At 39.4% G+C, this 13615-nt stretch overlaps 1 protein-coding gene across 1 annotated transcript; it reads left to right on the forward strand.

The window, feature by feature from the left end:
• Positions 1–5520: 5520 nt before the first annotated feature.
• LOC129638517 (olfactory receptor 13H1-like) lies at positions 5521–6447 on the forward strand. The gene has a single exon (XM_055563000.1). It carries the CDS (start codon positions 5521–5523, stop codon positions 6445–6447), a length of 927 nt encoding a protein of 308 aa, XP_055418975.1.
• Positions 6448–13615: the final 7168 nt, after the last annotated feature.

The following is a 13615-nucleotide window of genomic DNA, read 5'->3' on the forward strand; positions in this document are numbered from 1 at the left end:
TCATTATTTGTAGAATAAATACAGTAATGTGTAAATGCCTGAACAAATGAACGTTTATGATAGATGGGGAACTATCATAGTTGACCTTGCATGTCACATGAAGGAATACAGACTTGATACAGTTGAAAAAAAGCTCCCATGGAAGCTGTTGGAGCAGGCTGGGGTGGTGGAAGCGGGACTGGAAAGGCAAACCTGAGGGCTATTTCAGCGTGGGAATCAATACCACACGCACTTGCCTTTGCGCACTGTCTATCCCAGCTGTGCCCCAGTAGGCATCTCTCTACCAGCGGCAAGCTCTGCCATGGCACCAATTTAATACAGAAAGAATGTGAAGAGACTACGGACCGAAATAAAAAAGAATTATTTCTTAGTTCTCTGCAAAGCCCAACAGTGGTATACAAAAGTCTCGTGGTCTCAAAAGTCTCCTTTCTCTTTATTTGTTTTCCCTACACAAAATATCACTTTTTTCTTTTCCAAACAACTCTGGTTTGGGAAAATTTAATTGCCTGTTTGGGATGAGGTCCCTGAAGCTCTCACAAGTTAATTATTTCTTTCTGGACCAGAAACTTTGAACTGTACTCGTGAGATAAATGGTCTGGTAACACTTTGCAACTTCAAGGTATTTAAGTTACTGAGCAGCTCATCAACTTTCTCCTTGTACTTGGAATGGAATCTGGAAGAGAACTGGACCCCAGACATCATGAGTAGGCTGAGAAAATAGGATCTATAGATTTAGTTCAGAGCAAAGTATATTCCCAGAGAGAGAACCTCTGGTGATGGCTTCCAGGTAAACATATAGCGATGGATTCTGAACCTAGATCAAGAGAAGGGGAAGAATGGCATAATTTCTAAAAACCAAACTGCTAATTGTAAGGCAGGTTCTGTTCATTATGTTTCCTGGACAAGTGAGGGTAACCAAATGGCTTTGGGCTTCAACTCCAGTTTAATGCTTTTGAAACGCTTTAGTGGGTAGAGTAACTGTCATTAGATCTTTTTGCTGACTGAGGAATGCTCAGGACCTTGGAGTCTTCAGATTGTACACTTTCACATTCTGACACTGAAAATAGGTAGTAGGGAAGAGTAGGAAACTGGGTAAGATATTCACAGAGCCCAGGATACTTCCTTGAAATCATTCAATTTTCTTTAAAGCCCTGAACACAACATGGTTTATTATCATTTCCGTCTTTTTAAAGTGACAGTTTGGTTTAATTGTGTTCCAGTTCATCAAGATAATATAATAGATAGATAAATATTGCCAAGAGGCAAGAGGTATCTAATCTAGCAGCTCTAAAATTGAAATAACCTGAGGGTTTTGAGGCAAAGTATTTGAAAGACCTCAATCCTCCTTATGTTATAACTTTTCTAGGAAAGATAAGACAACGATGTATATGAGTCAAAGGTCAGTAAAAGAAATGTTTGTCTAGGAAATTAAATAATATAATACCATCAACAAGGGCTGTACATCAAAGATTTGGCAATTGTAACTTGACCTAATTTTTTTAAAAAATCTTTTTTTCTTCAGGTTTCCAGGCATTTGGGAGTTTGAGAAGCTGGAAAGGCTTTTGAAATCTCATCAGGAGAGTTTTCAGGGAGATTGTCAGTGTTCCAAACCTGACAACTGTTAGAAAATTGATATTTTCGGCAGTCTCATTCTGCTCCATCTACTGGTACTTGAGAGGAACCTCCAATGGTGAGTCAATATCAGAAAAAGACTCCAATTTCTTTCATTCCCCTTCCTACTTTTTAAAAAAACGTCTACTCATTTATCAGACATGGGCAACCTCCAGGAAGGCAAACGGCAGCTATTAGTTGAAAGAAAAATTAGGCTATATAAATAATTGCAGGCAACAAGACTGAGATGGGAAACATTCTTCTTTAATGATAATTTTAGGATAAGACAATCAGCACTGTCTTTGGACAGCAGGGCCCACACTAAATGAAAAATAGTGCCCTTGATTTAGATGCTGAGAAGCCTTTGAGTGTGAAATGGAAGTTGTCATCAATTCTAGTTCCATAGGTCCAAATACAGTACTAATGAAGGCAAGTTCATAGGTTCGATCCCAGTTTCTGTCAGTAAGCTTAACACCATTAAAAACAAATCTTCCCACACCCACATAGACTGAGCACCAAGTTTTAGTCAAATGGCTCATTAGCTTTTTCAGTTAAATTCAGGAAAAGCTAAGGGATAGACTCTATAAAAAGTGAAAAGAAAGTGAAGTCGCTCAGTCAAGTCCAACTCTTTGCGACCCCATGGACTGTAACCTGCCAGGCTCCTCCACCCATGGGATTTTCCAGGCAAGAATACTGGAGTGGGTTGCCATTTCCTTCTCAAGGGGAGCTTCCCAACCCAGGGATTGAACCTGGGTCTTCCACAGACCTGTCTTCCAGGCAGGCTCTTTACTGTCTGACCACCAGGGAAGCTCTAGACTCTATAAACACAACCTCAGTACTGGAGAAACAAAACACATCTTTCAGGTCATTAAGAATGATAGGTTTATATAAGAAGAGAAAACATTTGATCAATATTTAATATTCAACAACAAAATCAGTCTGTTTTATAGCATTCTAGGAGCAACAGATATTTTTAAATGGCATAATAATCAGCAGTCTGTATCTATGCAAAACCACTTCATCCTCCCATCTGCAGCTTGTCCACCATCTTTCTAGATATTCTACTCTGAATGGCCCATATATAGGTAATTGAGAGTTAAACACAAACCACTCAAATTTCAAGTATGAGTGTGTGTGTTAGTCACTCAGTCGTGTCCGACTCTTTGCAACCCCATGGACTCCTCTGTCCATAGGATTCTTAAGGCAAGAATACTGGAGTAGGTTGCCATTTCCTTCTCCAGGAAGTATGAGTGTACTAACTTAAAATATAACAGGCTTCAGGGCATTGTTTCATATAGTCGTGTGACTCTAATCTTTCTACATTTTCCCTCTGTGGAAATGACTATTTCAATTTTAGCTTGGGAAGGAAGAAGCAATCCAAGGGAAACCCCTTTCTCAGAGTACCATGATAAATGAGGACAAAATCAGCATTAGATTTCTCAAGCTATGAGCACACTCCTGTGAAGGCAAGTTACTATTCTCCTTAACCCTTACATGTGTTTACCACTTCACAAGTGGCATGCACTTTCACTTCCATGAATGTAACATTCTTGTGTACTTAGCCTGTCTGGGAAGCTGAACAAGTAGAGAACTAGACACAGAGATAGGTTACTTGGACTCCAGGACAGAGAAGTGGGAGATTTATAGAATCTTCTTTGCTAAAGACTCCTAAAGACAAGTGAGTCTGCCATTTCAAAGATGGTTAGAGAAATTCCATCCCTTAGTAAACCCTTTCTGTAGCCCACATGCTTCTCCAACAGTGGAGGAAAATGTGGATTCTTCCTATTCTGAGGAGGGTTGAATTTTGTTTTGTTTTGTTTTCATTTTAATTGAGGGAAATCAGAGAATCCTAGCAAGTTAGAGGTAGAAGGACTCTTAGAGATCACTTAGTTTAACTAGATTGCAAATAAAAATCTCAGCCAGTGAAGGGAAGAAACTTATCCAGAGAAATAGCCAGTGAGTAGCAGAAGCTTCAAGGAATGGATAGAAGAGAAGGGAAAGTTGCTGTCATGAAGGAGCACGTATACATTAGGGGGTGCTTGACATATAAACAGCATTATCTAGGGAAGAGGCAGGTGGAAAGAGAGGCTGTCTTTTAGTGTGGAACAGCTAAAGAGTTGCATTCACACATTCATTAAGCAGATAATCCTTAAGAACCTTCCTTGCACCAGGCACTATTCTAGGTTTTGGGCATGCAGCAGCAACTTCACTAAGTATATATTCTAGTTGAGAGAGATAATTAAAAACATAATTCATAGATAAAATATATAATGTGCTAGAAGTAATAATTCTAAAGAAAACAATCATGTAGAAAAGGGAGACATAAAATACCAGGGGTGAAATGTAAAGCTTTTACACAGGGTGGCCAAAGAAAAACTGACCAAAAAGATGCATTGTGAGTAAAGACTTGAGAGGAGTGGGAAGGTAAGCTATACAAGGATCTTGGTTTCAGAAATATGGAGTAACAAGATCAAAGAGATCAAAGGCTCTGAGAAAGGGATGAGCCATGGTGTTTAAGGAACAATGAGGAGGCCAGTGTGACTAGAGCAAAGTAAGCAAGGAAAAGAATAGTAGGCACTGGGGTCCGAGAGGTAAAGGGAAAGCAAACCATGTAACACCTGATAGCTCATAGTAAGGAGATGGGTGCTAAATTAGGTTGAAATAAAAAGCTATAGAAATTGTTTAATGGAAGAGTAATCTGATCCAACTTACAGTTTAGCTGAATCATTTGAAGTGAATGGGGGCAAAGCCAGGAAGAGGGAAACCAGTGAGGAAGTTGTTGGCAAAATTCAGGTGAGTAATGACAATGGATCGGAATAAAGAATGGCAGTGCAGGTGACAAGAGGAATAGTTTGATTCTGAATAATATGTGTGACCTCCCAAGACTTTATACATTCATCTATTCATTCCATATCCAACAGTTACATATGATGGCCCAGTCACTGTCCTAGGTACCAAGGACAAGCCGGTAAAAAAAAGAAAAATAAACAAGGTTCGGTCCTCAATCAATTTACATTCGCATGGCAGACAAGTAAGTACTAAACCATCAAATCATTAATGCAGTTTCAAATATTGGAATGTGCTATCAGAAAAATTAAGCAGCATGAGGGGAAAGAGAATGATGAAGGTGAGAAGAGAGTGCTTTTTCAGGTAGGGTGGTCACTTCTTACCACTCAAACTTTTAGAAACATCATTTTAGATTGTCACATTCTTAACTGGGGCCCTGCAATCACAACATGGAAAACACCATAAGAGCTGGAAATGTAACTCCAACCATGGACATTAGCAGAGTTTTCACAGACCTCAGCGGTTCCATGATAAACCATATTTACAGACTATCACTTCAGACCAAAGAAATACTCGGCAGGACTCTATGACAAGAACCATAGTAGATACTAGCAAAATGGGAGAGTGGAGGTATGAACAATCTAAGAGTGAGACACAAGAATAGGCAATATTTTAGCTAAGACTATCAGAAGGTACCCTCTTGGTGGAGGTAATAACTCAACCTGACAGATGTTCAACCATTTTTATGAATCAGATTTGTCTTGGAAAGTGAACAAGTGAGAGAAGCAGAACGATGCCCTCCTTTTCCTCTCTTCTTACTTGGAAAAAAATGAAACAAAAAGGCATCTGGCAAAAGTGGGTTGGAGAACTTTTCATATAACCATTTCAAAAGGATGGGGAATTTGCTGTTTTCCAGGGGAGGGAGTAGATTTTTAGCTTGGCCTCTGTTCCCATCATAGATATCTCATTTGTATTCTTATATCTCTTAAAGAGGGCAAAGAGAATGATCCTGTACGCCCTAATTATTTCCAACTTTCTTATACCATCCTTCCATGTCTATTCTCATTCTCTCAGGTAAAACTAGACAACTACATTGGACCCATTCAATGGATAGTGGAAAGGATGGCCATGGATAATGCTACAGCAGTATTCGAGTTTCTCCTTATTGGAATATCTAACTATCCTGAGTGGAGAGTCACATTTTTCACATTGGTGCTGATTGCTTACCTCAGCACATTATTGGGGAATGGACTTATCATCTTTCTTATCTACACTGACCCTCACCTCCACACTCCAATGTATTTCTTCCTTAGTAACCTGTCTTTCTTGGACCTTTGCTATGGAACAGTCTCCATGCCCCAGGCTTTGGTGCATTGCTTCTCTGCTCATCCTTACCTTTCTTACCCACGATGTTTGACCCAAATAAGTGTCTCTTTGGCCTTGTGTACAGCAGAGTGCCTCCTACTGGCTGTCATGGCCTATGATCGTGTGGTTGCTATCAGCAATCCCCTGCGCTATTCCGTGGTCATGAACAGCTCAGTGTGTGTCTGGCTGGCTGCTACCTCATGGGGGGCATCTCTTGTGCTCACTTCCATGCTCATCTTACCCCTGAGGCTTCACTTCTGTGAGGTGAATGTCATCAACCATTTTGTCTGTGAGATTCTCTCCCTTCTTAAGCTGGCCTGTTCTGATACCAGTCTCAATGAGCTTCTGATCCTCATCACAGGCATTTTTACCCTTCTCCTACCCTTTGGGTTTGTCCTCCTCTCCTATGTCCGAATTGCCACTGCTGTCCTAAGGATTCGTTCAGCCCAGGGTAGGCTCAAGGCCTTTTCTACCTGTGCTTCTCACGTGACTGTGGTGGTGATCTTCTATGGGGCAGCCATTTCCATGTATATGAAACCACAGTCCAAGTCATCCTCAGATCAAGACAAATTTATCTCAGTGTTTTATGGGGCTCTGACACCCATGCTGAACCCCCTAATATATAGCCTGAGGAATAAGGATGTTAAAGGGGCAATGAGGAAAGTTATGGCAAAAAGGACATAAGTCTTCTTTGCTTCTAAACTTCTAAAATACCATTCAGCTACATCTTCAGTGATGGTAAAAACTGTTTAAAAGTTTCATTTTTACCTTTGGTGGTTGTTGTTCAGTCATTAACTCATGTCCAACTCTTTGAGACCCTATGGACTCTATGGACTGCAGCACGTCAGGCTTCCCTGTCCTTCACCATCCCCCAGAATTTGCTCAAAAAGTGACCATTGAATCAGTGATGCTATCCAACCATCTCATTCTCTGTTGTCCCCTTCTCTGGTGGCTCAGATGGTAAGGAATCCACCCGCAATGCAGGAGACCCAGGTTTGATCCCTGGGTCAGGAAGATCCCCTGACCCACTCCAGTATTCTGTCTGGAGAATTCCATGGACACAGGAGCCTGACGGGCTACAGTCCATGGGGTCACAAAGAATTGAATATGACTGAGGAATTAACACCTTTACCCTTGGTACAGTAGGTGATTGTCATGTGAGAATCTTCAGGATGTGTTCACCACGAAAGCTTATTCCTACTGAGACTTCAATTTCAGTTACAGACAGTACTTTTGGGGGGGCTTCCCTGATAGCTCAGTTGGTAAAGAATCCACCTGCAATGCAGGAGACCCCAGTTTGATTCCTGGGTTGGGAAGATCCACTGCAGAAGGGAAAGGCTACTGACTCCAGTATTTTGCCCTGGAGAATTCCATGGACTGTATAGTCTATGGGGTCGCAAAGAGTCGGACACGACTGAACAACTTTCACTTTTCACTTTCACAATATTTTTACTCTTTCTTTACATGAAACACATTAGTAGTCACCCGTTAAGTTATTCAACTTCAGGTAAATAAATGTCTCAGAATCATTTCCTCACTGACAGAAGAGACCTAAGCTCTAAGACAACCTCCTATGACTGTTAGCAGGAGGTGAGGCATAAGTGAAATTGGAAAATAGGACGAAGAATGGTATAATAAAAGGCCAGAAGACAAATGTCAGAAATTTTACAACTTTACTGAAGGCAAGGCCTGTTGTAAAAGCACGATTCTCTCCACTTAACCTCAGAATCATGAGAAAATTGTATCATAGCCATTTCCTACGTTATGGTAGTGTTTCATTTTTTTTCTTTTTCTGAACTTTTTTCAAATATATTATCTCATTCTGTATTCCTAATATTGCTGTAAAGCTGGTAACAAAAGTTACCATAATCCATCCCTCATGTTAACAATGAGACAAACAGAAGCCCAGAGAAAGATGAACAATTGTCTAAAGCCTCACACAAAACAGAAAATTGGACAAAAGATTTACTGAGCATGGCCCTGCCCATCAGAAAAAGACATAGATTCCCCCACAGCCAGTCCCTCCCATCAGGAAGCTTCCACAAGCCTCTTATCCTTATCCATCAGAGGGCAGACAGAATGAAAACCATAATTACAGAAAACTAACCAATGACAACCCACTCTAGTACTCTTGTCTGGAAAATCCCATGGACGGAGGAGCCTGGTAGGCTGCAGTCCATGGAGTCAGTAAGAGTTGGACACGACTGAGTGACTTCACTTTCACTTTTCACTATCATGCATTGGAGAAGGAAATGGCAACCCACTCCAGTGTTCTTGCCTGGAGAATCCCAGGGACGGGGGAGCCTGGTGGGCTGCCATCTATGGGGTCGCACAGAGTCGGACACGACTGAAGTGACTTAGCAGTAGCAACCAAACTGATCACTTGGACCACAGCCTTGTCTAACTCAATGAAACTATGAGCCACTTAGGGCCACCCAAGATGGACGGGTCATGGTAGAGAGTTCTGACAAAATGTGGCCCACTGGAGAAGGAAATGGCAAACCACTTCTGTATTCTTTCCTTGAGAATCCCATGAACAGTATGACAAGGCAAAAAGATATGACACTGAAAGATGAACTCCCAGGTCAGTTGGTGCCCAATATGCTACTGGAGTAGAGGGGAGAAATAGCTCCAGAAAGAATGAAGAGGCTGAGCCAAAGTGAAAACAATGCTCAGTTGTGGATGTCGATGGTGATGGAAGTAAGTCCAATGCTGTAAAGAACAATATTGCAAAAGAACCTGGAATGTAAGGTCCATGAATCAAGGTAAATTGGAAGTGGTCAAACAGGAGATGGCAAGAGTGAACATCAACAATTTAGGAATCAGTGAACTAAATTCCAAGGGAACATTTCATGCAAAGATGGGCACAATAAAGGACAGAACTAAAGACCTAACAGAAACAGAAGATATTAAGAAGAGGTGGCAAGAATATACAGAAGAACTATACAAAAAGGATCTTAATGATCCAGACAACCATGATGGTGTGATCACTCACCTAGAGCCAGACATCCTGGAGTGTAAAGTGAAGTGGGCCTTAGGAAGCATCACTACAAACAAAGCTAGTGGAGGTGATGGAATTCCAGCTGACCTATTTCAAATCATAAAAAATGATGCTGTGAAAGTGCTGCACTCAATATGCCAGCAAATTTGGAAAATTCAGCAGTGGCCACAGGACTGGAAAAGGTCAGTTTTCATTCCAATCCCAAAGAAAGTCAGTTTTCATTCCAATACCCAAAATGTTCAAACTACTGTACAAATGCACTCATTTCACATGATAGCAAAGTAATACTCAAATTCTTCAAGCTAGGCTTCAACAGTACATGAAACAAGAACTTCCAGATATTCAAGCTGGATTTAGAAAAGGCAGAGGAACCAGAGATCAAATTGCCAGCATCTGTTGGATCATAGAAAAAGCAAGAGAATTCCAGAAAAAAAATCTACTTCTGCTTTATTGACTATGATAAAGCTTTTGACTGTATGGATCACAACAAATTATGGAAAGTTATTAAAGAGATGGGAATACCAGACCACCTTACCTTCCTCCTGAGAAACCTGTGTGCAGGTCAAGAAGAAACAGTTAGAGCCGGTCATGGAACAATGGACTGGTTCCAAATTGGGAAAGAAATACGTCAAGGCTGTATATTGTCACCCTGTTTATTTAACTTATACGCAGAGTACATCAAGAGAAATGCCAGACTGGATGAAGCACAAGCTGGAATCAAGATTGCTGGGAGAAATTTCAATAACCTCACATATGCAGATGACACCACCCTTATGGCAGAAAGTGAAGAAGAACTAAAGAGCCTCTTGATGAAAGTGAAAGAGGAGACTGAAAAAGCTGGCTTAAAACTCAACATTCAAAAAACTAAGATCATGGCATCCAGTCCTATCACTTCATGGCAAACAGATGGAGAAACAATGGAAACAGTGACAGACTTTATTTTCTTGGGCTCCAAAATCACTGCAGATTGTGCGTGACTGCAGCCATGAAATTAAAAGATGCTTGCTCCTCGGAAGAAAAGCTATGACCAACCTAGACACCATATTAAAATGCAGAGACTTTACTTTGCCAACAAGGTCCATCTAGTCAAAGTTATGGTTTTTCCAGTGGTCATGTATGGATGTGAGATTTGGATAATAAAGTTTAGTGCCAATGAATTGATGCTTTTGAACTGTGATGTTGGAGAAGACTCTTGAGAGTTCCTTGGACTGCAAGGAGATCAAATCAGTCAATCCCAAAGGAAATCAGTCCTGAATATTCATTGGAAGGACTGATACTGAAGTTGAAGCTCCAATACTTTGGCCACCTGATGCTAAGAGCTGACTCATTAGAAAAGACTCTGATGCTGGGAAAGATTGAACGCAGGAGGAGAAGGGGAAGACAGAGGATGAGATGGTTGGATGGCATTAGCGACTCAGTGGGCATAAGTTTGAGCAAGCTGAGGGAGTTGGTGATGGATAAGGAAGCCTGGTGTGCTGTAGTCCATGGGGTTGGAAAGAGCTGGACACAACTGGGTGACTGAACTGAACTGAAAGTCATATATAATTGGTAACAGAATAAAAATTAGAATTCAGATCATCTATATGCCACCTCTGAACTTTTCAATATTGTCCAGAAAAGTATCTGGAATTTTAAAATTATAAATGCACCCAATATTTATCAAGCACTTAACCATATACTAACTACTGAGCTATGTCCATTATCACATATAATTCTCATTACAATTCAGGAAAGTATCACTATTATCAATCCATAGTAGAGATAAGGAAATTGAGACTCTTAGAGGTTCTGTGATTTGCCCATGGCCATAGAGCCAGTATTTAAACCCAGGTATGACTGATTTCAGATCCCATTCACTGTATCTAAATTTCAGAGGCCTTAGAGATTATTTAATGAAGTGATTTTTAATCAATTTTTTGGATATAATTTATGCACAATAAAATTTATGTAATTACAGTATACAATTAAAATTTTGACAGGTACTCCCAGAACCACCACCACTATACAGCTACTTAACAACTTTATCACATCCAAAAGTTTCCTCATGGTCTTTTGTAGTCCACCCTTTCCTCCACCCCCAACCCCTGGCAACCACTCATCTGATTTTTTTCACTATATGTCAGCTTTGATTTTCTAGAATTGACTATAAGTGGAATCATACAGTATATGCTCTTCTGTGCATGGATTCTCTTATTCAGCAGGATTTTGAGATTCATCCTTGTTGTTGTAGGCATCAGTAGTTTGTTCCTTTTTCCTGCTGAATAATATTCCATCATACAATTGACTATGTTTTTAAAACTCCATTCCCTGTTACTGTACATAATATAGTGGTTTTTAAACTTTGGTTCATGCAGTTCTATGGGTTTGGCTGTGGTGCCTGGAACCTGTCAATGGAGGTGAAATTTTCTGTGAAAAATTTCATTTGAAAATGGAGTTCTGATAATAAAACATTTGACAAACAATGATCTATTACAGAGCTCTTGCTTTAGATAAGAATCAATGGCTCAGTGAACAGAATGTAAATTTCCCAAGACCATGAAACTTTTTGGAAGCAATCTAAGACTAAGACCCAGATATCTTGTCTCCCGGTTTCACTTTTTGGGCAGTTTGACCAAACATGATGAAGTCTTCTCCAAAGCAACCTGATGGAGAACTGGACATAGATGAATAGATAAAAAGATGATGCACAGCACCTAGATCTGAAGTATGGCATCACTGAGCAAGCAGGTATTCAATGCACTCGTCAGACACTGACCACTGGAAGTTGATGCTGCTTTGTTTGGTACTGCAAAGAGAGTAACAGACACACAAGAGACCTGTCTCACATGTTTACTCACTAAATAAATAAAAAGAATGAGTAAATCACTTATCAAAACAGTCTAATTTTCAAATACATGCAACATTTATTCAAATTCCATCTATTACATATTTTTAAAAGATTGTAGTATTCTCGGCCACCGAAACCATGTTTTAATATCAAGAAATAAAAAATAAATGCAATTATCCTCAAATTAAAAATAAAAACATTTTAAAAATAAAAACTGATTTTGAAAAAAAAGCCAAGTGATTGAAATCTTGGATTTATTCATTCAACCAATGTTAACTTTCTACTTTTAACCAGGCACTAGGTACTAGGTGCTAGGGCAAGTTTCATACATTTTGCAAAATATCCTTTACTATTAAAATAAATATTTCAAATTAACATTGTGAAATAAAGTTAAATTGATGGAATCAATAAAATTTTACATGAAAAAATAATAGAGCCTTTAGGGAGAGAGAAAATCAGAAATTAGGAGAAATATTAAGAGTGCTCATTTTAGTGACCTTGCTTTCAGGGGGAGAAATATTCTACTCTCTATTACAGCTCTCTATTTGCAGCTTAAAGTGAGAATCATATTTTTGTTAATAATGCCTCTACTACAAAACTGTAACTGTCACTAGATGATTTGTCTCCGTATTGACCTGTTGGTAGAGACACAGCTTACAGACAGAGAGACAGAGTGGAGTCTGGAGATGGGGCTGCAGAATTGATTCTGCTACTAACTGGTTATGTGACCTTAATTATATCACTCTTTGGCCCTCAAATTTGCTCATCAATACAATAGGAAAGTTGTGTTTGTTACCCAAGGATCTCTCTAGTTCTAACATTCTGCATCTAGGTGTTATTTTATATAGATTTTTTTTCTTTTCTTAAAAAGAGAATAATATCATCAATTTACTCGAAACTTGCTTTTTCCACTTGACAATATATCATGAACATTCTTCCAGATCAATATATACGGATCTATCTGCCTGACTTTAAATGTTAACTTTGAAACAAGTAGGCACTTGGCTTTTTTTTCCAAATTAGTTTTTATTTATTTTTAAAATGTTTTTATTTTTAATTTGAGGATAATTGTATTTATTTAACAAGCATAGCAGCTAGTTAACATAGCTATGGCCCTTCCAGCACCAATGTTCTGTTTCTAGGCATCTAAATCCCAAAGGCAATCTAATTCAACATTGATACTAATTCATTTTAACTATGAAAAATGAATTGTATGAGGGTGCTGTAGAACAAAAATCAATTCCAGATTGTTGAAAACCCCTAAGGTTGACTATCACTTGGCTGCTTGATCACTCACAGGCACTGTGAGAAGCGTTCCACTGTGCTCCCCATTCTGGATAGCTGGGTAGTGAAGCTTACCTTGCTTCACCTTGGAAAGCAAGGATTGGTTTGAAACTAAGATAGCTCTGCTAAAAATTGAGAAGAAAGTTTGCAAACTGAAAAAAAAGTTGCAAAATGATATTTTCCAATAGAGATTTAAGAAAAAATACCATGCCCCATTCATAGGATTGGGGATTTCACTTGAGGAAAGGCAGTGAACTCACTAGACCACAGGCCCTGGAGCCAAAATTTTGGATTCAGAGCTTCATTCTACCAGTCTTCTTTCAAGTTACTCTCTGTGCTTCGATCTCTCCATGTGAAGTGGGCTGATGTAACACTACTTATAGTGTTCAGAGTTTGATCATGTAGACAATCCCACTCTAGTTATATCAGGCAGGAAGGGATTTAATAAAGAGAATTAGAGGTCTATGAAGCCTTTGGAAGTGTTGTGAGAGGGAAGGTAAAAGAATGTTGCCAACAACTTTAGACAGTTGCAGGAATTGCAAGAATCTTAGGAAGTTTTAAGGAAACTGTTACCAATGATGTCACTGAAGTAGATGCTTCAAGGAACAAAGCTCAAAAGCCACTGAAATCTCTGTTTACAAAGTCTACATACTTTTACAATACAGCTGACAGCTTAAAAGGATGGGAATGGTGTTGAATGTGACTTCATAGCTCAGTTATAAGAACTGTATGACTCAATT

Source organism: Bubalus kerabau, chromosome X (assembly GCF_029407905.1).
Source record: "Bubalus kerabau isolate K-KA32 ecotype Philippines breed swamp buffalo chromosome X, PCC_UOA_SB_1v2, whole genome shotgun sequence".
Classification (NCBI taxonomy): Eukaryota; Metazoa; Chordata; class Mammalia; order Artiodactyla; family Bovidae; genus Bubalus; species Bubalus kerabau.